Source organism: Tauraco erythrolophus, chromosome 21 (assembly GCF_009769465.1).
Source record: "Tauraco erythrolophus isolate bTauEry1 chromosome 21, bTauEry1.pri, whole genome shotgun sequence".
NCBI lineage: Eukaryota > Metazoa > Chordata > Aves > Musophagiformes > Musophagidae > Tauraco > Tauraco erythrolophus.
Window position 1 is genome coordinate 12,049,303 of NC_141485.1, and position 25,932 is coordinate 12,075,234.

General features: G+C 41.3%; 1 protein-coding gene across 4 annotated transcripts; it reads left to right on the forward strand.

Annotated features, from left to right (window-relative positions):
- The first annotated feature begins 1,734 nt into the window (after positions 1–1,734).
- On the forward strand, positions 1,735–22,328 carry MYL10 (myosin light chain 10). Of its 4 annotated transcripts, XM_086624510.1 has the most exons (8): positions 7,479–7,563; positions 7,817–7,865; positions 9,432–9,474; positions 10,313–10,388; positions 11,912–12,016; positions 15,945–16,023; positions 21,416–21,464; positions 22,230–22,328. In XM_086624510.1, exons 1-8 carry the CDS (start codon positions 7,524–7,526, stop codon positions 22,326–22,328), a joined length of 540 nt encoding a protein of 179 aa, XP_086480636.1. In that variant the 5' UTR covers positions 7,479–7,523. The 4 variants fall into 4 exon arrangements, with proteins under 4 accessions (XP_009976682.1, XP_086480636.1, XP_009976681.2 ...); XM_009978380.2 differs by lacking the exons at positions 7,817–7,865; positions 9,432–9,474 and adding an exon at positions 1,735–1,768 and having other exon boundaries at positions 7,501–7,559; XM_009978379.2 differs by lacking the exons at positions 7,817–7,865; positions 9,432–9,474 and having other exon boundaries at positions 7,479–7,559.
- The last annotated feature ends 3,604 nt before the right edge of the window (positions 22,329–25,932 follow it).

Here is a 25,932-nt window from a genome sequence, read left to right on the forward strand (position 1 = left end):
CAGTTCAACTGATGATTCTCTGTGGTGGTTCTTTTCATTGTGCCTTTTGTTTTGGGAAAATGTCTTTTGAGGTACCTTACTATATGGGGACACATGAAACAGATTTAAAACGGAAAGAAAAAAAATAGCCTTAATGAAAGAAAGCTGAAGAATATCTTTACATAAGGAAGTGATCATTTTTTATTAATCAGAGGGAAATGTATATGTAATTATGCTAGATGAACTCTGTGGGGAGGTTTTTTTCTCTCTTTATGATGTCTTAAGGGATTTATAAATATTACAGAGGTTTTATAGCATCATAATATTTCAGATGTGCAGTAAAGCTACTTTCAAAGGATTAGTGCAGACAAAGCAGCATAGTAAAAATAATTACAAGTCAGCCAGTGCTACTAGGCTCTGACATACAGGGCTGATGAGAGTGAGAGAGGCAGGGTTCAGGGAGATAATTTTTCTAACAAGAGCAGACCACACAAGTGCTGTGGAATGGAGTTCTGAGAACTGTCTACGGCTCTCCACTAATTCCAGGGAATTTCAGTGAAGTTGAGTCTGTGATGTCTCCCCGCACGCTCTGTGCTGATGGAGAGAAGGAAGGGAAGAAGAGAGGTGGAAGGCAGGAGAGGGAAGCCTTTTTCATATTCCCAAAAGATTCCTGTGTTTATTCAGTTCGAGTGACACCTCGTAGCAAATTCTGTATGCTGAAGAGAACTGCGTGCCCAAAAATAGATTGCATTCTGATCAAATGTGTTTTGCAGCCTGCTTAGCTGTCTGGAATGTGCCACCTGTACTGAAACAAGGACTGACCTCAGTGGAGCAATGCTGATTTCACCAGCTGAAAATGTGGCCAGCTGTCGAACTGCTGAAGTGTCTGTGTAGGCATCTGCACACGCGTGTGTGTGTGCACATGTGTGTGTCTGCAGGTGTAGAGAGCTGCGTCAGCAGAGACGGACTGTCCATCTGTGTACCTGAAGGAGGAGGGCATGTATATGCCAGAGAAGAAATGTTGTTGGGTGGGGAAAACAGCTAGTGAATTTTGGGTCGTGGAGGTTGAGCAGTCTGCGGTTAGAGAGGTTATCTGCTCTTCTGAGATAAGTTTTGGGAGATAATGCTTTCTTTCTGTGTATCTGTGCAAGAGGAACAAGGAGACTGTGACTGGGAAGGGATTTTACGTGGGGCAAACGGGAATGCTTTAGTGCACGGGAGTGCGGAGCGAGCAGGATGGAGTCCAACAGACTTTTGTATCTAGCAGGGATCAAAGTGCCTGTGTGCCTGGGTGGGTGTGTGGGAGGCTGGGACTACGTACAAGATGGAGTGAGGATGAGAAGGGAGGGATCTGTTTGTGAGTGCAGAGTAGGTAATAAAAAGATCTTCTCTTTCTCAGTTCTGATAACGTGGGGTTTTATTTGAATGATCTGAGGCTGCTGCCTGTTTGAAATGCAAATCGTGCCCTTAGAGCAGTTGATGTTGTGTACTCCTCTAGACTGTTCCCTCAAAGACATGCACTTGGGTTGGCCTTACGCTGCTCACCTGCCATGAAAAGGACCTGAACTGTGCTAAAAAAAGGATGGCATGTCCATAGCTGGGATCTTGGGGGCAGGTGCAGTGTAAATTATCTCAGCAGAGCAAACTTGTGAGATAATAATCAACAAAAGTCCCGTCCGGTGCTGCAAAAATCCCTTGGATGGGCCTGAGATGTAACGTTTGAGTCAGAAGCTGGATTCAATGATAACAAAAACTCAAAGACAGGAAATGTCAGCACTGAGATCCCAGAGTGGATGAAAAACAAGGAGAGAGTGTGATGGATGAAAAAGTAATAGTAAGTCAGAGTTAACATCATACTGTGGATCACAGTAGGGGACAGAATCTGAGCAAGATGATGGATGATTCTGTCTTTTCTGTAGTCATGGACGTAGTTGCAGAGGAAGGAAGTATAAAATGCAAACCAGCACAATTTAAAGCTGGTAGTATCTTATGTCTAGTTTGCCCTGGGCTGAACGAACACATAAAGGTAAAGACAACAGAATCAGGCTCAACAGAATGCTGCTGTTTTTCTCTGAAGGACGCCCTCCCAGGAGACCTGCTTACCCACCTCTGTCTTCTTCAGTAAAAAAATTAAAAAAAGACACAATAAGTTGCTGAGTGGGGCAATGTTTCTGCTTGTGTTTTAACTTTGACTGTCAGGAATATCAAACTGTTTCATCTTTATTTATTTAGGGTATTTTCTCAGTAATTTAAGGCATGGTAGATGAAACAGGGAACCCCAAACCAAGCCGAAAATGTGGCTTCTGGCAGTGCTGCTCATTTTGCCTGGCTAGGAGACATTCTTGCTCTGCACAAAATGCTAAGTAAAGCTTGGTTACTTCTTACTCACTGAAGGGTAGAAGTGTGCACCTGAGCAAGCAGTGTGGAGTAGTGCCAGCTATGGAGCTCAACCTTTGTCTTGCAGCAGCTTGTCTGCTTTACCTTTCTGTGTTGTTGTCTGAGAAATCCATTGAAGTGGCTGTGATGATAAAGTTCTGCAATAATCCGGTGTCACTTTGTATCTCTGGTGTCACCAACCTGCTCTAGCACCAGCCTTTTACGAATTTATCAGGGTAAGCAACACCTCACATTCAGAAGTAAGAACCAAGTATTTTCAGCTCCTTCCTCGTTTTGCATGTAGAGATGTAAACCGGTTCCCTGCCCCCTTTTCTCTTAGGTCACCCTGAAATCAGAGATTTCTTCACTCTGATTCACTTGAATGTACACCCCCCTCTGCAACAGATGAAAAATGAATCCCTGTTCTGGCACACAGAGAGGAGAGGCAGCGCACACGCGTTGTGCCTGCCCGTGTCACTGCCCCGCTCGTGTGCCCGCTGGCTCCCTGGCACTGCCAGAGAGGAGAAATAGAAAGAACCTCAGTGAGGAAAACTCAGCTCAAAGCAAATACTGGGTTCAGTAGTGTTTTCTTGGGAGCAGATTTTGGTATGGCTTCATTTTTTCGTTTAAAGCTTCTAAAACAAACCAAAACCAAACGAAAATAAAGAGAAAAAAAGACCCTTTAAAATCCCGGCTAATTGAAAGAGTGCTAACACTAGGAAGACAAATGAGTGATACGCGACAAGCCTGCGGTTTCTCTTCTAAAGTGAAGTGTTGTTTTCTTCACAATGGGATGATTAATACACTCAGGCAGGAATATTAATAGGCTTGTTCAGTTGTTGCAACATTCTTCCCACTGCTGTGCTATTGAGGCCTCGGAATCCGAGCCCAGGGGACCCTCAGCTCTTCAGTTTCTCATCTGGCACGTTTTGTATGTCAATCTCAAAGCACATGTTGCAAAGATAGCTGCTCTAGCTTTGCAAAGTGCAGCTCGGCACACTTTGCATTTTACAAATGGGGAAATCAAGGCAGACAGAAGTGGTGTGTCAGTCACCCACTTTCTCCACTGTAGGTCACCTACTAAATCCTTGACAATTTAGAAACCATATGTTTGCTCAGTTCTGTATTGCTCTTTGTACTATGCCATTCTTTCAGAGAGATACTTCAGAGTCAGAATCCTGATTCTATTAATTAAAAAATTCTGGAGTGTTTGAAGTTGTCAGACAGCAGCACAGACCTATTTCTGTTCTCCTAGAGCTGCCTTTTAATTTGACTTACCCACCAGAAAGATAGTGACAACACAATGTACTGTGTTCTGTTCCTGCTCCACCTACTTATCTCTCAGCCTTCCTCTTCATAGTGCCTGCATGTCCACCAGTCATGGAGAATAAAGGTGTGGTTTCTTTCTGTGATTATGAATTTCCCAGCCTTTCGAGCAGATAAACTGCATTCCCAATACTGTGTATGCAAAAAACCAAGAGACTGACAATCCAAGATGCTCTATACGTTTGATGCCAAAAGACGTAGCTTGAAACTGGTGATGAAAAGTAATTCCCATCCAACAGCTGTTCATTGGCCTCTGTGAAATGTATTGGTGGTCTCAGCCCCATTCCAGAAGTGAGATCATAAATAGGATCCACACCCAGAGCTTCAGCAGAAAAACTAAAGATAGATTGAGCCACATGGGCACTGATCTCCTTTATCATCCCTAGAGATGCCTAACCAGAGAGTAACAGTGAACAAATATCATTCTGCAGTGAATTTCACCTATTGCAATGGTTCTTCTCTGGATAATTAGTCTTCAGTCTTTTTTGCCTTGAATAGGACTTCACTAATATAAAGAAACGTTTGGGTGTTTTTTGTGTTGCTAGTCTGTTTCTAATTGATACTGAGGCACAGCTTTTGGGTTTATCTGATCCTTTCTTATAGCTACAATCCTTGCTTAAAGCCTTACAGCACAGAGAACCCATTAAACTGAGGAATAATGGACATATTACCAGTGTTTGGCATTTAAAGTTAATAAAACCTGGAGCTGGAGCCCACTGTCCTTGGTTGTGGTTCTAGTTTAAAAAGATGCAGATTGTTTGCTAGCATGGGGAATATTTATCATGCTGAATGGCACAGATGACAGCACCGAGTGCACCCTCAGTAAGTCTGCCGATGACACCAAGCTGTGTGGTGCCGTGGACTCACTTGAGGGAAGAGATGCCATCCAGAGGGACCTTGATAGGCTTGAGAAATGGGCCAGTGCCAACTGCATGAGCTTCAACAAGTCAAAATGCAAGGTCCTTCACCTGGGTCGGACCAATCCTAGGCACAAATACAAACTGGGCACAGAGTGGGTTGAGAGTAGCCCTGAAGAGAAGGATTTGGGGGTGTTTATAGATGAGAAGCTCAACATGAGCCGGCAGTGCGCTCATGCGGCCCAGAAGGCCAACCTCATCCTGGGATGTATCAAGAGAAGCGTGGTCAGCAGGTCAAGAGAGGTGATTCTCCCCTTCTACTTGCTCTTGTGAGACCCCACCTTGAATACTGCGTCCAGTTCTGGTGTCCCCACCACAAGAGAGACATAGATTTGTTGGAGCGTGTTCAGAGGAGGGCCACAAAGATGACCCAGGGGCTGGAGCACCTCTGCTACGAGGACAGGTTGCGGGAGCTGGGATTGTTCAGCCTTGAAAAGAGAAGACTTCGGGGGGACCTAATAGCTGCTGTCCAATACCTGAAGGGAACCTACAGGAAGGCTGGGGAGGGACTTTTTACAAGAGTGTCCACTGACAGGACAAGGGGAAATGGGTTTAAGTTGAAGGAGAACAGATTTAGATTAGATCTTAGGAAGAAATTCTTCAATACGAGGGTGATAAGACTTTGGAATAAATTGCCCAGAGAAGTTGTGGATGCCCCTCCCTGGAGGTGTTCAGGGCCAGGTTGGACGGAGCCTTGAGTAGCCTAGTCTAGTCGAGAGGTGTCCCTGCCTGTGACAGGGAGGTTGGATTAGATGATCTCTGAGGTCCCTTCCAGCCTAAGCCACTCTATGATTCTATGAATATGGGTGCTGTATTTGGTCACAGCAGAGCAGAGCACAAGAATGGTAAAGCATGTTTTGTCTTCATAAAGACCAGCTACAGGAGCACAGGAGAACCAGTTTTACTACCCCATCCAAAAACACTGAGGCCAGCCTTGTGCCCTGTGGTCAGTTCCTCCAGACAGCTTGCAATACATTCCGCTGGGTAACATCTGCTTTCTTTTTATCTTGGGGAACAAATACATGTAAATATGTAGGATTGTTCTTAATATTTCCATTCTATCTGGAAGTGTTGAAAACTTCTACCAGGCACCTCACGTTACATGGAAGATGGCCCATTACTGCTCAAAATAACACTTATTTCATGTGTAGGAGGAGGAGGGAATCTGTTTATTCCAAAATCAATATTTCTACATTCATTAAACATTCCACTTATTCACTTTTTTTCCATGCCTGTAGTGACATTCTATCCTTATTTTCATCCTCACTACAAATACATTTTTCTTTTAGTTTCCGTTCCTATTTCCAGATTTTAGTGCTTTGCATTAGCTGATTGGAGCTTGACAGATCTGGAGTGTGGGTATCTGGGTGAGTGTCTACCATAGCCCTAATTTTCAACCTGGGGTCTAAAACAGAGTGGCTGAGTGTGGAAATCTGCCTGGCAAATTAAATTGATCAGACAATGTATACTTCAAACAGAGTCAAGTGGGAATATTTCCTTGAGCTGCTCTGCCTTTCAGGATATTTGAAATCAGTATTGAATTTGAACTTTCACAGGCTTTATTACTTTGATGAAAGGAGACAGTAGAAGTTGCCTTCTATTTCATGCAGAATAGCCCAAACTAAGTAAGACTAATTTTCCATGACATGAGAACCAGGTGGGACTATGATGACGAAGTTTAAAAGTAAAAATGATAAAGAAAAAAATAATCTGCCTGGAAGGGAACTTGAAAGGTGATGTAGCTTATTATTCTACCTCAAGTAAGGATAATGCTGTGGTTAAAACATTCCTGTAGTCTGTAGGAATCACAGATTTGATTCTTTACTGCAGAACAAGAATGTTATTGTCTTAGGCAAGCTGGTTGGGCCCTTATTCCAAGATATATCATAAAGTCTAGTTCTGACTGATTTTTCATGAGCATTAGATTCTTAGATATCATTGTAGCTCTTTCCCCAGTCTTTCTCTGTCTCAATCTTCAGACTGCAGAATAGTGATAAAAGCAGGCCTGCCTTTTCATTTAAGATGACTATCTTGAATTTTAAAATTGTACGGGCTAGTAAGGCAATGTAATGTAGTGTCATAGGTTGATGCAAGAATACAGACTGTCCTCCAAGTGAAGAAGGTGTTTCTACATAGGAAGAATCTGTTCAGTTAGTGTTGGTCCAGACAGAGCAGACTTCTACACATTCCTATGTGAGTCGGAAATTATATCATTTCCCTTTACAGTTCCTGAACTTCATATACTTCATGCAGGTCCTTATTTTGACTCTGATTGCCTGTCCTGCATGGGAACTGGGAAGAAGGAGTACCTGTAGTCACTTACCTGAATTGCTTGTATTTCTTGAGAACAGCAGGTTGAGAATTTTAGCATACATCTCCAAGTGAGACTATAAGCTTACATCTCTCCTCCTGTAGTGCAGAGCTCTGAAAAGGCAGTGCAGAAGGGCGAGTAGTCTCCTGCATCAAATGGTCTGGCCTAGGTGACTACCCAAGGAACAGGCAATTTCTTGTGAAAGCAAGCAGAGGACCAGCTGTGATAGTCAGTCACGCTTTGGGTCCCTCACCTGTTTTAGGGCAGCACAGTGACAACCTGTCCTTGTTTATTCAAGCTGTCAGGTTCCAGGCCAGAGCAAGCGAATGGCAAAAAGCTTCAGTGAGGGATTCATCTGCTACTAAAGCAGCCTTTTTTATCCCATTTTTTTATATATATATATATATATATATGATTAAATTAAAAACCTTGTCATAACAAAACACAATCCTCTTGTATTACTTGTCTGTATATATTTTACATTCTATTAAAGATGGAATTTGTTTTCATGGGTTTTTAACAGAAAAAGTAGTATATATTTGATCTTCTTATCTGTATTACAGGCTCCAAAAAAGGCAAAGAAGAAGATAGAAGGTGGTTCCAATGTATTCTCTATGTTTGAACAAACCCAGATCCAGGAGTTCAAAGAGGTTGGTCACTATTCTGCTGTTCTCTATGGTCCCCTGTCATTGCTAATGAATAACATAGGTTTGTTTGCAATCCTTATTCCATTCTCCGTCTGCTTTAATAGAATACACAGTTGTTTTCTGAATCATCTCTGTGGTTTTGGCTGATATATCGTTTTCCTTGTGTGTTTGTTCTTTCCTTCATTCTTTCTTTCATTCTCTTTCCTTCTTTCTGTCCCTCCCTCACTCTCCTGTTTCAAGCTCTAGACTTATCTGAAAAGCCCCCAAGCCTCTGCTCCCCAAAAAAGGAAAATTAGCATCTCATTCACTGTAGCTCTGATTCAGGAAAACTCTTAAGCACATTTTTAAAGTTAAGTTTAAATATTTTAAATCAGAATAGTCTTACGTGCTCAAGTATTATCCTGAATAGAGATGTCTTATTGAACCAGAGCTTTTATTAGTGGACTGTTCCACAATAGCAATAGGAAATACTATTCTGTGCCTTTCTAATACAGCCTACAAATTAGAAACAAAAATACCAAGAAGCCCTCAGCCGACTTTCTCCATAAATGCCAATAAACCAAAACAAAATGTTGAGATTAACTAAGTAAGCATCTTTTAGCTCTCAAAGAATTTGGTATTACTATGCATTGTAGATTCTGTGACCAGCTACCTGTGAGGAGGCAAATCTAATGTGCTGGCACAAAAGCTGAAGCATATTAAAGAAAGATGATTTGTTTGATGTTTACACTCTTCTTTTGAGTGGACATTTTCTAGAATGTCTGTGAGGCTATCACATTTTGCACTGGTTTGCCATTTTAAATTATTCATTTTTTCCCCATTTTTTGCTATCTCACATCTCCAAAGCAATTTCCAATGTGATAAGTAGCTGCTGTTTCATTTTGTGCATGTGGCTTTCAACTTTACTTTTTGTGAGGATTCCCACCAGTAAAGCTTAGCAGAGAACGAGACTGAAAACCCATGCAAAGGGTTGTGAATATGGCCCAGGCAAACGAATTGAAACCACTAACCTGTTCCCAACAGTTAGTGGGAACATATTTAACACTTTTCTCCCAACTCTTTTCTGTATCCAATGAACCTGCAGTTTTATTTTCTCCAATGACTACTGTTTGAAGAGGTACCAACGAAAAGAAGAACTGGTCAGAACGCGATATTTGATCTACTCTAGATAAGATAATGTTGGGAGTGTTTTTGGGAGGATGGTGACAGAATAATGGGAAAAGCATCAGGCAGTGAAGTGGTCCAGTGAAAACCAAGACCATGTTGTGTTCAAAGACTGCAGACTTGGGACAAGTATTTCTGAAAAGCTGGTTTTGATCAGAACATTTTTATCCAGAGATTTCAACCAGCTCACCAGAAAATGTTTCAGCATTGCTGTTATTACATTATTTTAAGTTCACACGTTACAATACAGACGTAACACTCTTCCTGTCTTCTGTGAGCTTGCTGGGCTCTGATTTGCTCTTCATATTTTCTTCTGTTTTGCTTCCAAATTGTGGGGATCACCATTTAAAGCAAGCCCCTCCAAAAGGAGGGGAAATAACTCTAAAAAGTTTGGCAGGTAAATGAAGGGTTATGAACATGCACGCTGCAAATAATCACATGGGCAAACTGGAATGTGAGCAGTGGGGCTTTGTAAGGAACTGGAGGTAAACCTACATGAAGCTATGTTGATATAATACAATCATGGAGAGAAGTGCACCCTGTAGAGCAGTACACTTTAAAATGCTGCAAGTTGCTGTAGCTGCAATGGACTGACTGTATTCTCAAGAGAACGTTGTCTTTCATAGTAATACTGAAGTAAGTCTAATTCCTGGTCATTGTAGAGATACACTCTCATATTGATGTGCGTGTCAGACAGATAACCAGCTTCAGGGATGTGCCTGGTTCTAATAATATTCCCCCTAGTATGACCAGGGCACTTTCAGGTCATTAAAATCTTTCAAAATCAATGAAACATTAAAAGTGTGATGGAAGCAAATAGACAGTCATGCAAATAGGTAAATAAATAGATAGGCAGTTAGTTGGCTTGGTAAATAATAGGTAGAGTACATAAATTCTGTGTTGGCTGAAAATCGAAAAATAACTGTTTTTTTTCTATCAGAAGTTAAATTTTGCCTGACAAGAAGTATTTAAGGTCAACACATCAAGGTCAGCCAGAGCACAGAGAAAAGTCCGAAAGATACAGTTTATTGGAAAGGGAAACAAACCTTGAATAAATAATACTGTGAAACCTACATTTCTCTCTATTTTTGAAAATTCAGCTGTCTCTGTACGAAGGATCATTCTGAGGCCCAGAAGAAACTGACATTAGCTTGATCTACAGCAAATAAATGTTTTACAGAATACGGTAGTTGCACAAAGGGATGAGGTATGAGAAAGGTACAAAACACACAGTAACCACTGAGTGAATTCTCTCTAACTACAGCCTCTCTAATTCAAACTTTCATGGGTTAAGGCCTGAGTGGCTGGAGCTGCCAGCATTGGCTTCAGCCCAGCTACACGCTGCACTGAGCAGTAATTCAGTAAGAAGAAGTTTGGGTGGGTTTAATTAAGCCCCTTGCCAAGATACAGTAATGTGTTGAAAGTGAGGAAAGTGCAATGATGTGGCCTGATGTGGATGAATCAAAGGAAGTTAAATATTCTTAAATATTCTTCTTTACAGGATGAATATAATACCTGCCCTGGACGGGTACGTGTGATTGTAGCACTGTCCAGTGCACAATGGCAATAAATTCTTCTTTTTCTTCCAACAGGCTTTTACCATCATGGATCAGAACAGAGATGGCTTTATTGACAAAGCAGACTTGAGAGACACGTTTGCTGCACTAGGTAAGCTGGTCGTAACAATTAAATGCTTAAAAAAATTCAGTTTAAATTTCAAGCACGTGAGAGAAGTTTGTATTAGAATTACAGTGGGAGAAGTAATGTGATACAGAGGAGGCAAAAGGAAACCTGTTTAGTTTGATCTTCCTCCGTTATGGTAGTTGCTACCCTTCTACATAGCTCCAGCTGGAAAGTCTCCTGAGCAGCCTCTTTCAGAAGCAGAATGAAGGTCTCTCTGGGACTCACTGGCGGGTGCAACAGAGCTATGCAGCTGGCAACTCTCCAAAGGCACTGATCCCTTCCCTGCAACTGCTTCACAAAAAGCCCACCCAGGCAGGGGTCCATGACAGGCATTTCTGATTCGCCTCTGAATCCAGGCTTCACAGGCTGCACTTTTTTCATCTAGGAGCCGTGCAATATCTACTAATTAATGTTGTTGTCATGGACTAACTGCCCCTCTGCCCACACAGAAGTAGGAAGACTTCATGTGAGGTTCTGTGCTGTTGTGCATTTATGCGGGGTGGAATGTGCATGTCATGAGATTCCATGTGCATCACAATCCTGATAGTATCAAGCAGATTAAAGAAAATCTTCCCAAGGAATGGAAAAATCAAAATGTTCATGATCCCAAACCTGGAGTTGTATGTATCCTTGTTGCAACATTTGAGGCTTGAACAGTGATGTAGGCATTTGGGCTTTTGCCATCTGGATCTTATTAAAAAGAGTTTGATAAGAATCTTTAATGTTCCCTGGGGTGGAATCAGACGCCAGCAGAGTCAGTGCAAAGAGCAGAAGCTCCTGAACTCTTTATTGTGACAATGAGGTTTGCAAACTTTGGCCTGTAGCTACTGTTACCCTGAAATATTTATTTCTTAAGGCCAAGTTCTGGTATCTCTCCTTTCAGTGAAGCCCTTCAATGCCTATAGAGTACAGTCACAGCAAATTACCCCCCAGTTTGAGTAGGGTTGTCAGGGTTTAAATTCTCATCAATAGGATGGGGATGCTGAGGATTCTCAGCACAAGGATGGGGAAGTGATAGGACTGCACAAGGATGGGAAAGGGATGGGACTGCACAAGGATAGTGAAGAGATACAACTACTCAACTTGCCCATCTGCCCTCTACTCAGAAAGGCATCTCGATATACAGGAGGGTAAAGACTGAGACCTTGGATTCACTTCAATCACTTTGAACTCTGTTATGTTAATGTCAGTGAGGACAGTATTTCACCTGAAGTAAATAAAAAAAAAAACAAACAAAACAGAAAAATAATTTATCTGCAAGTACCTCTTTCTTTTGTCCACTGCTGGCTACGTCCATATTATGTATCGTTCTTACTCCTTCAGTCACCCTTTGATCTTAGAGCCAGCTCTGCCAATTTGGTTTACACTAGGGTATTCTGGAGTTGTGTTCTGCCATGTTATTAGCAAAGTTGCACAGAGCCCTGAGCTCCCCAGTGGGAGGAGATGAATGGGAATCATTTTTTGAAACACAATTTGTGATTTATTATGAAAAATGATCTCTGCTGCAGGTCGTCTGAATGTCAAGAATGAAGAGCTTGAAGACATGGTGAAGGAGGCGCCAGGTCCTATTAACTTCACTGTCTTCCTTACTATGTTTGGGGAAAAGCTGAAAGGTACGTACCTTTGGGGGATTGGAGAGGTATCTGTCAAAGATCCTCAGCACTGAAATATCTCAACACCTTGCAAATTATAATAATGTATCCACAGAACAATGCTTAAAGGCAAGGAGTGATCTCCGTTTTTGCAGACAGAGCTGAAGTATGAAAAGACTAAGGGACGGTCCAAAGGACAATTCAAAGGTGTGATTTCAGCTTGCATAAGCTAAAATGAAAGTGGTAAGTTGAGGACCAGAAAGTAATGCAATCACGGCAGCCTGGAGCAAAGTGCAGATGAGTTATTCATCATCAGTAGGCTCCTGTTGCTCATGCTATAGTGGTATCGCTCCCAGTGTTAGCTGGTTTAAAAGTATTTTCAGTATTCCTCAAAAAAAGCTTTCAGCACTCCTTTGGCTCATTATGCAAACATGGCCTCTGCATCATTCTTGCAGTTACAGGGCATGAAGGAGCAGCATGGCCTTCCTTCATTTTCTGTACTAGTTGTTACCCAGTGGCCCAGCCTTTCAGTTCAACAGTGATTTTGCCATTGGATGAAGATTTTGCTGAATAATCCTTTATGGAGTGGATAAATTGAAATAATTTAATCTCAGTGGATTCACAATGATAAAGGAAAGGATTTTGCTGCGGAATATATAGGGATTGCTGTAGGGAGTTAGAAAATGTGGGTACTGAATTTGTTGTGGGAGCTAGTAATTTAGTCGTATCTGTTATACTGTTAGTGGCTAGAAACTGCAAGAGAGGGAGCGTGAGGCAAGGAGAAACCTCTAGCCATCTTCCTATACGTGTTAGAGACAGGTGAAAGCCTTGACCTTCAAAGCAAGGTTTGCCTTAGCCAAGCGCATTCCAGAAGTTTGCTAAAATAACTAATGGACAGAAAAATGGAAAAATCCGATCCCATCTTCTTAAAAACATTTATTGTATTGCTGCTGGACTCTGGCTTTATATTGCTGAGCACAATTTCAGTGAAGGGCTTTCTAGGCTTGGAATAGAAAATACAGGTCTGAAGAAAGAACTAATGTAGTTAGTCCTCAAAGAAATATGCTATTGCTAAGGAACACAGCATGACTGGGAAACGTAAGAGGTGATGGAGAAAGCAGTAGACTGACACTGAGGAGAGGATTTTACTACCCAGACATCGATCTGTCTTGATTACAGTGGTACCTCCACCTTTACATTCCAGATGTCACCCTGCAGAGTAGGTAGGGCTCTTCTCCATAGTCTTCCTTCTGGGATATGTGACTATTTCTTGTGGGGTGCCCTGCTACTCATTCCTGTCTATTTGTGATGCTTAGATTCATAGATTCATAGATTTCTAGGTTGGAAAAGACCTTAGAGATCATCCAGTCCAACCATCCCTAATCCCCATTAAACCATATCCTTAAGTAGTTCATCCACCCTTTTCTTAAACACATCCAGGGATGGGGACTCAACCACCTCCCTGGGCAGCCTATTCCAGTGGCTGACAACCCTTTCAGAGAAGAAATACTTCCTAACATCCAACCTGAATCTCCCCTGCCTAAGCTGATACCCATTTCCTCTTGTCATATCACCCATTACTAATGTGAAGAGCCCTTCCCCCACCTCCCCACCATCCCTTCTCAAGTATTTATAGGCCGTAATCAGGTCTCCCCTCAGCCTCCTCTTCTCCAGGCTAAACAGCCCCAACTCCCTCAGCCGCTCCCCATAAGTTTTATTTTCCACTTATGATCACACTGAGCATGGAAATGAGCTCTTCTTCCTTTCCCCTCCTTCCCTCTTGTCTCTTAACGATTGCTGAAGCTGGCAAAGAGTCTGACCCTGCCAATTGTGTGGCCCAAAACCAGAGCCAGCACGGGAAGGTGAATGCTAAAGCATACCCCTCTTGTCTGCAGGTTTCCTGTTGGCTACTAGCAGAGGAGGAGGGTTTTTTTAATTTCCATTTGGTAAAGGGAAAATCACAGCTGTGCTTGTCATGCCCTTCTGGTTGGGTTTGTCATGCAAAGGAAGCAGAGCCAAAAGACTGCACATTCCCAATCAAAACTAATTGGGATGAAGAGCCTTTGTAGTGCAATTAGAACGGGAGAAAGGGCTAGAGGAAGTGGATATGGCAATTTTGCAACACTTTATTAGCTAAGCACCATTCAGAGAATTTGGTGAAAGGTGCTTTCTAAGTAAAATTTGTTGTGCTATAATTGATTTCTGTCATAAAGGGGAAGCTGGGATTTTTGGGACGAGCTTTAGCTTTGTATATTGAGATTATGATGCCAGATGAACAGCTAACAAAACTAGGTTTATGTTAATGCCAACCACATGGAGCTGTTTCTACAGGGAGTCAGAATAATACAATTTGTACAGAAAACAGAGATGCCGCACATCAAAGAAACCACTTTATTTACCAGCTAATCAATAAAGAATGCCTGCTGCATTGCTTCTCTTCAAAGCCAAAGTCCAAGGATATGACAGAGTAGAAAATGTAAAACACAGTAAGGAAAAAAAATCCCCCACACAGTGAAGACTACTTAAAATGCAGACCTTTCCTCCGAGCTGGAAGACATTTCTCTTCATGGGACAGTCAAAACACTCATTAAATACCAATGCTCTTTGTATTGATCATATATTCACTGCAGTTTGAATACATTGCCTACAGCTTGGCAAAAATACGTATTTATGTCCAGTGTGTGACAAGAAGGAGGCCATATAGCCTTCATTTTATTCACTGTTATATCCACTAAGATGTTACTGCTAATCCTTGTGAATGAAACCTTTTAAACAAAGAAAACTAAGAAGGCATCAGGAGTGTACGTAGCCGTTAGAGCAGGGAACCTTGACTGAGTTCTATTCTGGTTCGCTCTCTGCCAAACTTTGCAACAAGCTTTGAAGCTGTGATTCTTCGTGTTATTACTTTTTTCTAATCACACTTTCAAAACTTCAGCATCCCCAGGAACTTCATTTGTCCGTGGGTCAGTCTGCCTGCTTGTAAATTTGGTTTCCTACAGTTATAAAAAATTATTTGTATTATATATACTGCCAGAATATTTTGAAATACTGGGGATTAGTCAGAAACAGAGTGTATAACGTATCCCTTGGTGTGGGTTGGAACTGACTGTAAGTGAGCATACTCAGAATCTGCAGTATGACAGGACAGTCAGAAACCCCAGCCAGGATTAAGGTGCTGTGAGAGCTAGTCCCTGACCCAAATTTTTTCCAGTCTAAACAGATGGACCAGATAAAGAATGGAAGAAAAGGAAGACTATTGCTATCATTTTACTGCTGGGAACAGAGGGTCAGGGAAATTAAAGTCACACCAAAAGTTTGTGGCCCATCTTAAAGCAGAAGCAAAATCTTGGAGCCATAGTCTAGTGCTTTAAATCATCCTGTTTCTATAAGTAACACTTAATGAAGAGACACTTGAGTGGAAGTGCACTGCAGAACAGAAGTGCAAATCACCATTTTACATTGATCATCCTGTTTCCATTGCGTTCCATTGACATTCTGATTTTATGATGAGCTCCATTTCCTTTAGTGAGGGAAATAACCTCTTCTCTATATAGTGAAGAACAAGTCACATCAAAAAATGTTCTTACAAGGAACGTACAGTACAAGATTAAAGGAAGCCAGTGAAGGAAACAGTTTGTTATATTTTCATTTCTGAAAGCCACTAATCCTCTGGGTACTGATACTGGAGACCAGTTCCTGGAAGTTTTCTCTCCTGCAGACATAGAACGGGTATGAGTTATTATTTTTAAGCTTCTGAGTATTGAACTATTCACCTCTATTGTTTATCTGACATGACAAATGCTGCCGACTTAGAGAACCTTTGTCTTCAAATCTACAACTGCTGAATTCTCCGTTTTGCACTGTTTTCAAGTGAATGCAATTACTTAGCAAGTATTGGGCAGCTATAGAAATACATCCAGGCTTCTAAATTATATTTCATTCATTTTAGGCACGGACCCAGAAGAAACCATTCTGAATGCTTTTAAGATTTTTGACCCAGAAGGAAAAGGCCACATAAAGGCAGACTAGTAAGTTTATTTCAAATTCTTTTAAAAGAATAATATTAATAATAATAATTGCACAAGCTTAAAGAACTGCTTAAAAGCTGTATTTTTGACAGTATTTTAAGAGACAGAGGAACTGTCAGGCAGAGAAACATTTAGCTTTGTAAGACAGAGATAAAAGACTGGACTATTGTATGAATGTATTTGTATACCAAAAAGAGATGTTATTGTCTTCAGACATTGCAAGAGGCAACGGAAATATAGTCACATGTAGGCCATTAGATAGCCTTTTTTGAAGGTCTGGATATAAATCAACACACGACTCTTTGCAGATTAACTCCATATGTAAAATTAAAATGAATGTCTGGTGCATAACTCTCAGAGTGCTTGACTAAAATGGGAAAACTAGTCCCCTTTTAAAAAAAAAGTGATCAATTTAATTAACTCTGGGACATAGTTTTAGTGAGGACATTTTCCCTGTGTGTTTACCGTTTGAGCCTTCTGCTTCTAGACAATAATTTGCTGTAAAATTCCACCAGATATGGTGGGACTCAAACCAAATAATACTATTAATAATATGGCAATTATTGTCAATATGCTGTTTTTTAAATAAGGAGGCAGGACCTAATTTGTATTCATAACCTGTTAAACCAACAGAGCAAGGTAAAAGGACTTTAAGTGCTAATTGCAGAGATGTAAATCCTCATTGCACTGCCAGAACTGTGTAAGCAGGTAAATGAGATAAATGATATCAAATCAGGGCTGTGGATGAGGAGGTCTGACCTATGCCTCCAGTGAAATGCTTTATGTGCCTAGATTTATGCATATGCTTAAATTCCTTGGTGAATTTAGCATCTCTACTTCTACTGCAGCAGCCATTTCAGGTAGGTTTTATAAAGCATAATATGTACAGGAAATCTATTAGGGAACCACGAGTTACAAAACTGTATTTGCATCAATTAATTCTGCCAATGTTGTGATAAGGTAAATGAAAACTAAGCCTCTTACCAGAACCTCTAAGGTGTTTTCCACGACATTATCAGCAATTAGCCATGTCTCATAAAAGTTAGTTGAAAACATAAAATTCACGTACAATATTTCTTTCCATTACCAATATTCTTTTCTATGGCAGTGCCCCAGTGGGTATGAGAGTCCTATTATGGTAAGAAATATGCAAAACAAAAGCAAAGACACAATCTTTTCACTAAAGAACTTCCAAATTAATTAGAACACAACAAGTGAATGTAGCAAAAAATCAGAAGGAACAGAGGGTTAACAGTCGTCTTGATTATTTTGGGTTTAACATTCTGCAAACGGCTTGGGAAGAACAGTCAGAGAAATACATCAGAGTGGCTCAAACAATCAGAATAAAATGTTGCCTGTTGCCAAATAGGCCAGATCACACGGTAGTGAAACCACAACCATGAAATGCAACCTTCTGATAACACAAACTCCATGAAATGTTCTATTTCCCACCACTATCTGTAACAATATACTGCATACAAAATCTGCAGCTTGCCTCCCTGTGTCCAGTTCTACATTCCTTGGGTGCTGGAAGCCAGTTGGAGTTTGGGGCAAATTAGGAATGCAGTATCACACTCCAAAATGAAGATGAGAGAGAAATTCTTTTATTTTCCCTTGGTGGAAAAGGTCAACCTTGTCCCCACCCCCACTGCACTGCTAACGTTAGACAATTGTTCTAGTTCATCACCACAACAGAGCATAATGTTTACTTATTAGACCCGAGGGTAATGTTGATCATTACAGAACAAACCATTAAATCAATTCTGTGAATGTCTTTGAGGTTTAACTTCTATTCATATGCTTCCAAAATTTAGACATTTGAAGGTTTTGAAATAATTTTTGTGTTGGCTCATACAGCCATTTCAATATGACAGTTAATGTTAATAAATAGGATTTCTCCATATTAAAAAATCCTGGAATGTTTCTCTCCAAAATGAGCCATGTTGACCTTTTAATCAGAACTTCTTTTTGTGTTCATGGAGTTAACATCCTTCTGGGGATTTTTATGTCTCTTCCCTCTGCGTGCTTTCACTTCGGGTCTGGAAATGACTCACTTAGTCCATCTGATGGTAGCAAGGATGGAGTCTTCTAACCTTTCCAGAAGCTCCAGGAGTTTACAACTTACTTCCATATTCAATCACAGACTTTGTTTGTCTGCATCATTATACCACACACAAAATCCTTCCTATAGCATGATGTCAAACAGAGAAAATGCTTTTGGTCAGATTCTCAGCTGGTGTAAACTGGCATAGCATTCGGAAAGGTTAGATGATTCAGTCCTAAATGCCATTCATTGGACAAAGTGAGTCAGGCCAACATCAACTGTGTCTAATGCTGATGCCAACGAAACTTTTCAGATTTGCACCAGATGAAAATGGGCCCAGGGAGTTTACATGCATTCTGGACCTTTGGGGATTGGTTTGGCTGAGCTAGTGATGTTTCTCATAGTTGTAGAGCACTGCTCTTTTCAACTCACCTGTTTTTCTCCAGGTCAGCACTGTAGAATGGGTAAACCCCGTGGAAAACCAAAATGTCTCTCAAATAATTTAAAAAAAGGTTTTGAGAATATAAGAATGCAAACAAAGTATTTTTAACTGTGGAATGAACTGATGTCAGCCAGGACAAGAGATAAGATTTAAACTCTCAGGTCAAGGCAAATGGATATTCTTTTTTGCCCAGAAGACTTTGCCTTTTTTTTTTTTTTTTTTTTGACAAGCAAACAGTCTTCAAAAAAGAAAACAAGATGCATGAAGAAAAAAGTGCATAATCACTAGCTTTGAAAGCTGTGAGTGTTCGTTTCTCTATAAAATAAATAATGGAAAATGTGCATAGATCCTTAACTCAGTCCTTCTTCCTTATGAGTGTGCCAGAGCCTACTGGGCTGTGCATCAGAAGATTATAATTAGATATTTGATCTTTTCTTTTCCCCTAAGTACTTTAAGTATGTGAATAGAAGACACACAGTGCCCAGATCTCTCTTTAATTCAGTCCTGTTTGTGATGAAGTTTATTTGTGACTTCTGACAAAAGTGCTGTAAGTGCTTCCTTCTATTCACCGAGCTCCTTCCTTTATCACACTTCCTAGTTACGTTTGTTGACGTTGTTTGCCCCAGTGCACATATAGAATCATAGAATGGTTAGGGCTGGAAGGGACCTTCAAAGGTCATCTAGTCCAACCCCCCTGCAAGGAACAGGGACATCTCCAACTAGATCAGGTTGCTCAGGGCCTCGTCCAACCTGGCCTTGAACGTCTCCAGGGATGGAGCATCCACCACCTCTCTGGGCAACCTGTTCCAGTGTTCTGCCACTCTCATGGTAAAAAATTTTTTCCTAATATCCAACCTGAATCTACCTCCCTCTATTTTAAAACCATTACCCCTTGTCCTATCACAACTGGCCCTCCTGAACAGCCTCTCCCCATCTTTCTTGTAGGCCCCCTTGAGGTACTGGAAGACCGCTATAAGGTCACCCCGGAGCCTCCTCTTCTCCAGGCTGAACAGCCCCAACTCTTATATCCAATAATCAATTTGTGCTGATGACAATGATCTCTCTGCGCTTGCACCGACAGATCATTTGAAAATTCCCCTTCAAAAAAGGCAGTCACATAAAAAATGGCCAGGATAATAAAACAGAAAGAGCAATATGAGAGAAAGAGATGAAGAGAGACTTTGCTAAGGAGAGAGAATGGTAAAGTAATGCAGGGAAAATATATACAATAGCTTAAGCTCTGTCTGTGACTTCAGAATATTTCCCAAAACTTGCATGAATATTTTCACACTTGTCCTTCTGGGTAAGATCCTTATTCATTACCCAGAAACTCCTTTTTTCACTTTTCCCTTTCTGTTCTTCCAAACGAGCACCTCATATCAACAAGAAAGAGATTTAGAAGCGTATTTGCCGCTTATGCAAATTGGGATATGTCTCTGTTGTAGCCTTTCACTGGAAAAAAATATGTGTGTCAGAGATATGCGGAAGAAGAGTTGTAGCTTTGCCATCAAAACTACACTTTTATCAGTGTGACTTTTTTTTGCTTGAGGTGCGTGGCATATAGGAGCAGAAAGGGACTCTTTACTGTTTTGCCTGAACATCTGCATCCACAGGATGTGAATTTTGCTCATATGGAAGTGCTCCTGTGCAGGAATGATTTCTATTATAAATAGTTTTAAATATTCACTTTAAAAAACAGAAACAAATATTCACTGTAGAAAGCAGAAAGGACTGTTTCCAGAAGAGCTATTGCTCTCCCCACAACTGATTCTTCGAAAAAGCAGTCTTTTTTTCAAATCTATGAACTAAAACAGATCTCTATACTTATTTCAGCTTTTGGTTTTGTCCAAAAGACTGCTCATCTGTTATCACAGGCTTATAGTCTGTTTTATTGATCTAGAAAAAATCATAATAATGTATAAATACCTTTGGTGGTAACAAAAGGAGACAACTCTGCCTCTTCAGTGTGAAGGCAAAGTCTTTGAGATTAAATAGGAATTCTTCTACAGGAAGGGAAAATTATTAGTGCAAGTGAAAGGGGCGTTTATGTGATATAACTGAGTTCAGACTGGTGGATGTACTAGCACATTGTGTGTGTACTGCCCTCAGCACGTGAGTAACTAGGTGAAAGATAAAGACATTTTATCTAAAGGAGTTAGACTAGAAACAGGAATCTTTTTTCCTGGCTTTTCTATTCACCTATAAACTTAAGTAAAAAAAACCCATGCTCGACTGACTTCCCACAATGTCTTTGAAAACAGAGGGTAAATCAGCTGAGAGTCTGTCCCAAAAATATTCTTTTTGATGTACTTGCATAGGATGCAGATTGTGTGTGGGATAAATTCCTTGTTACAGTGCTGTAACTCCAGATCAAGACATGGTACCGTGAAATACAACAGGTCTCATGCAGTTTCCCTGTCTCCTCTGGGAATGACTGCATGCAAATAAAGGGGTTCTCAGATGGTGATTCGGAATAGCTGTTGGAGTTCTCTTTCAAGTCCTCTTTCTCATTTCATGCTCTGTTCCTTTCATCCTCAGATTTTACAGAAAATATTCTCTCTTTTGGTTTCGTTAAGTGATCCAAACTTTAAACAGCAAGTGAGAAAACCTACCATTTTAGGTTAAGATAAGCATACCAAATTGCTGTATTTCATTTAGAGTAATAACCTTAAACAACTTTAAACCTCTATAAAATGTCACAAAAGCAAAATAAGTTGGCAGAGCGAGGCATCGACACTGATGGGTGCCCGCAGAAAATCTCTTACAATATCATGTAAGGATTAACAGCTGTAATTTATGCGGTCACACAGATTTCCTTTCATGCAACTTCAGGAGGGATCTTGCCATCTGAATTGTCATGTGCCATTATCACCCTTTAATCAGGTTATTTCATTTTATTTGAACAGCATCAAAGAAATGCTTATGACACAGGCAGACCGCTTCAGTCAAGAAGAGGTAAGGACCTTCTTCCCTTATTCAAAATAGGAATCTACCTCCAGCTAGGATTCAGCAATAAGTATTTGCCTCTCTTTAAATGCATGAATTCACCTGAAATTCAGACTGAGAGAAGGCTGATGCCAACTCTAGCAATTAGGAACAATTCAAAGCATCCCTTCTGAATAGCTCCATGGCTAAATCAAAGTCAAACAGATTCTTTGGACTTCCATCCAAGTTTAAGCGTGGCCTATCTCTTGCTGTTCTTTCCTATGGTGAGCTGGGCAGTGGATTTCCTAGAGTTCAAGTGGGTTTGGGTGGGGACTGTGATCTGGTTTCCATTTCTGTGAGAGCTATTTCGTTTGAAATCTGAAATTAGTTCTGAATTGACGTACTGACTTTGTGGTTTGTGTGAGACTGAACATGGATTCTGCTGGCTGGGAGGAATTTAGAGGGACTTTGTTTTCAGAAGAGGAGATTGAGTGGAGTTGGTTTGTGGCAAGAACAGACTGGAGTTCAGGCTGTAGTACATTATTTGGCCAGGGCTTACCTGGACTTCAGGGAGAGCTGTTTTTGACAGGGAACTTGTTGGGATTCTAGCAGGACTGTCTTAATTAGTTGTATCCTAATTCCTATTTCAATTTTGCTAAAGCTAAAGAAAAATTTTCCATAGTGGTTAACAGATCAAGGCAGAAGGGAGCTGAACTGGGTTGAAAATGAAAAGCAGTACATGTTGCTGTCCCACAGTCCTGCGTTTGTAACACTTATCTCCTGTTTGCTTGGCAGATCAAACAGATGTTTGCTGCTTTCCCTCCAGACGTCTCTGGTAACCTTGACTATAAGAACCTCTGTTACGTTATCACCCACGGTGAGGAGAAAGACTAAGAGGAAAGAGATGAGCTTCTCCTGTGATGATGCACCAAGTTATTTCATAATGCTTTTGTGTGCAAGGCAAAGGGCTAAACGTTGAGTATGTGAAGCCATATGGTCATCAGAAGAGAACCAATAAAACAATTGAAATTAGATTAAAGTTATTTAATGCTCCTGTTTTTATAAAAGATGAAAATTCCAATTTTGTGAGTTTTTTCCCATCCTTTTATTTTTTTTTCTTCTGTCAGTGGTTTGAAATGGAATTTTCTTGATGAACTGGTGCTTTTGTGATTTATTGACCGTCCTAACGTTCACCAGATGGTCCACTGGGCATTGCAGTGTTGCTTCACCTCTTGTTTTTATACACAAGCTCCATGTGTTAACTGAGAAATCCTCTAACTTATTGCAGCAGGAAGAGTATTTGGTAAATAGAATTGTGTTCCATTTCACAGACCCTAGCAATGAAAGTGTAAATAAAACAATCCTAAACTCTGTGAATATGCAATATGCCTTCTCCATCTCAGTGACGTGGCCGCCTTCATAAGCCACTTGACTCTTTTGCTTTGATGCAAAAGAAAAGAAACAGTGGAATAATGGCTATTTTTCTCATAGTAAGATTTACTTAGGCACTTAGAAACCAGTAATAACGAATTTCCCTCTTCAGAGGTACCTTTATTATGTGTGAGAGGTTGTCCATGAAATACCAATAACACCTAGTCTTTCACCTGTTGGTCATTGGCCTTGTTTTATCAGTGAGGCACACACTGGAAGGATGTGTTTTGCCAAAGATTGTCAAAAGTCTAGGGACAAAGACAAGAAAAGAACTCAGGAACTGTAGCCCAGGGTTACACACGGAAGCAGACTACCTCTCACTTTTATAATCCAAGATCAGCATAGTTTCTAAAATGGGCTACAGTTTCTTGTATTTGGACTTCTAGGAACTGGATATATTCTGCCTATGTGGAATATTGTATGAATACTTCCTGCGTGGGAGTCAGAAGGATGCTGCAGCCAGAGTGAAACAAGCGTCTGCTGTTTTAACGACTAATGGAAATGGTTTCCTTTTGCATCAGTGTTGTTGGCACCACACTCCCCCAGACGTTGAGAGGAAGTAACAAGCCACTTATTTTCTGCTTCCATTTTAGTCTTTGTTAGAAGCTCTTTAACTTGAGGGCAAGGTGTCAAATTCTGCCCTCGTCAGGAGGGGCAGAAATGACATGAAAAAGCTTTAGCATCTGCATGACTTGGGGATGTGGCATTCATCCCCACCTGCATTTTTTAGTGTTCCAGCAAACCCTTGCACTCAGTGTGCTTTAGTAATACAGCAAAACTGGAATGAGAAGGGTCCTTGCTGACACAAAGTTGATATAATAAATCTCACCCCTTGCCCCTGTGTCCAGAAGCCCCTGTGTCCAGAAGCATATTGCTATAACAGCAATGTTTTTCTAGTATAAGTAGGTGACCTCTAACTGTATCCACCAGTAAATATCTCTCTTAAAAACATTGGTGGACACAGCTAGAAGCAAAATTTGGCCCTTTCCTACATGAATCTTGCTGAAGATGTGGAGAAGGCTTTAGCACTTCTTGCCTTATGTTCTTCCTGTAACATCTGAAACAATGGCATGGTCACACAGACCTGTCCCTCCCAACAAGGAGTGCAGCTTGACTGAGCTTTGGGGACTAGCAAAACTCATACCATGCAAGAGTCGTATGACTCTTTTTCCACGTCATGGCTTATTCACCAGAAGCTGAACTTTCCTGTACAAGTACAGTTCTTATCTCTGTTTCTGGCTCTTTTCTCCCCAGAATGTGTTTTTCTTCATAGGTGTAGGACCACTGCTTATGGGATGGGATTGTAGATAAGCCATGGGAGGTCATGGAGGTAGAGGATATTTGGGGGCACAGTAGAAAAGATGATTTATGAGCTTTGGCTTTAGGCTCTTATGCAGACCCAAACAAGTGACAGCACTTCTCAACAAAGAAAGGAGCTGCTTATGGGAGAGGGCTGCAAAACGGATGTTTCATTTACAGACTTCATTTGGAAATTGCTTGAGTGGTGGGTCTGGAAAATGCTCTGGTATGGCACAAACACATGTGCAAAGCCTAATACTACCTTGTATGAGCTCCACAAAATCTCATACACAACCAAATGAGTACTGACTGTTCCACTAATGCGAGCTGAAGTCACTCAGGCATCAGATGTCAGACAGTGCTTATGGCTTTTGCACTGTTTAAAGATTTCAGAATGAAACTTAAGACTAGACAAAATGGCATGCAGGCTTACCTTTGGCATTCCGTCTAGAGAGGTTTATTTTTCCTCATGCAAACTGGTAGACAAAAACTTTGAGGATAGCGCTCTTGAAAGATGAGGTCACATTTTTCCATCGCAGCATGCATACTTTTTGATGGGTCCTTTGTCATCTGTTACTGCCTAGTTACACGACTTCTTCAAGGGCAGCTCTGTGGCATCTTAGGCTGTTGGAAGCCTGGTCTGAGCAGTTCCACATTCTCCCCTTCCCCTGGCTGCACCCCGTCCCTCCCTTGGGTCAGTACTAGAGCTCGTACACACACATCAGGTGCAGACTGAGAAGAAACCTCCTTGCTCTTCAGACATACCAGCTCCCTACGTTTTCTTGCCTGTCTACAGCTACCAGGGCCCTGAGTGCACTGACAGGCTTAGTGACCTTGACCAGTCTCACATGGAACCTCCACCCGTACATGCTGTCTGTGGGACCAGAAGCCCCATTTAGGCTCACCCCAGGGCCTTCAAACCTTTCTTGAGCTGTGCTCTTGAACCTGCACTACTCCTTGGGCCTTTCATATCACTGTGGACCTGCTGCGCAATCACTGAGCTGTGCATGACTCTAGTAACTGTTGCTGGATGTAACCCTGACAGGTAGCTTGACTTTTCAGCTTGATCTTGGACCCACCTCATCATCATAGACTTGCCTGATGATCTGGACTCTTGAACCTGACTACCATCTCTGGGCTTGCCTTGCTTGGACATTGGTGAGGTCACTTTCCTGCTGGCCATGTTACTGTGCCCTGCTGCAGGCTCCCTGTTCCTTAGGGAGCAGCGGTTCCCTAACAACTGCAGATGGGGCAGGAGCATGAAACTGTGGGGAGGATGGAAACCAGGACCACCTTGGTGCAGATTAGGTTGAGCTAGGCTTTGTCTAGATGAGCAATTTGTTTTGGAGCTGTGCAATTTTGAAACAAATCACTTGATTACCTCAAGCAGCCTAGGCAGCTTTTTTGGAGGAAGCTAGACCAGAAGCTCTGCTTGAAATTCAGTCCAAATTCCCTCCAGTTCCTGATGGGGATCAAACCAGGGCGCAGGCTATGAAGTCCTCCAGCAGCTACCAAATGTTCATGCACCACCAGAGTGCTCTCAACCACCCAGAGCTCTTATAACTCTCTGAAGTAGTTCCTGGGCTTTATAAAGCCCCAAGTTCCAATTGAGCCTACCTATTTGCCTTCAGGTTTTTTGCAGTTCTGCTGCTCCTTCCTCATTGGTACACTTTTCTCTTTGTTCGAAATCCATTTATTCCTTTTTTTCCTGTCTGTTGCCCCAGAATTTACTGCACTTTGAGGACAGTGCAACAGATGTGCCTATTAC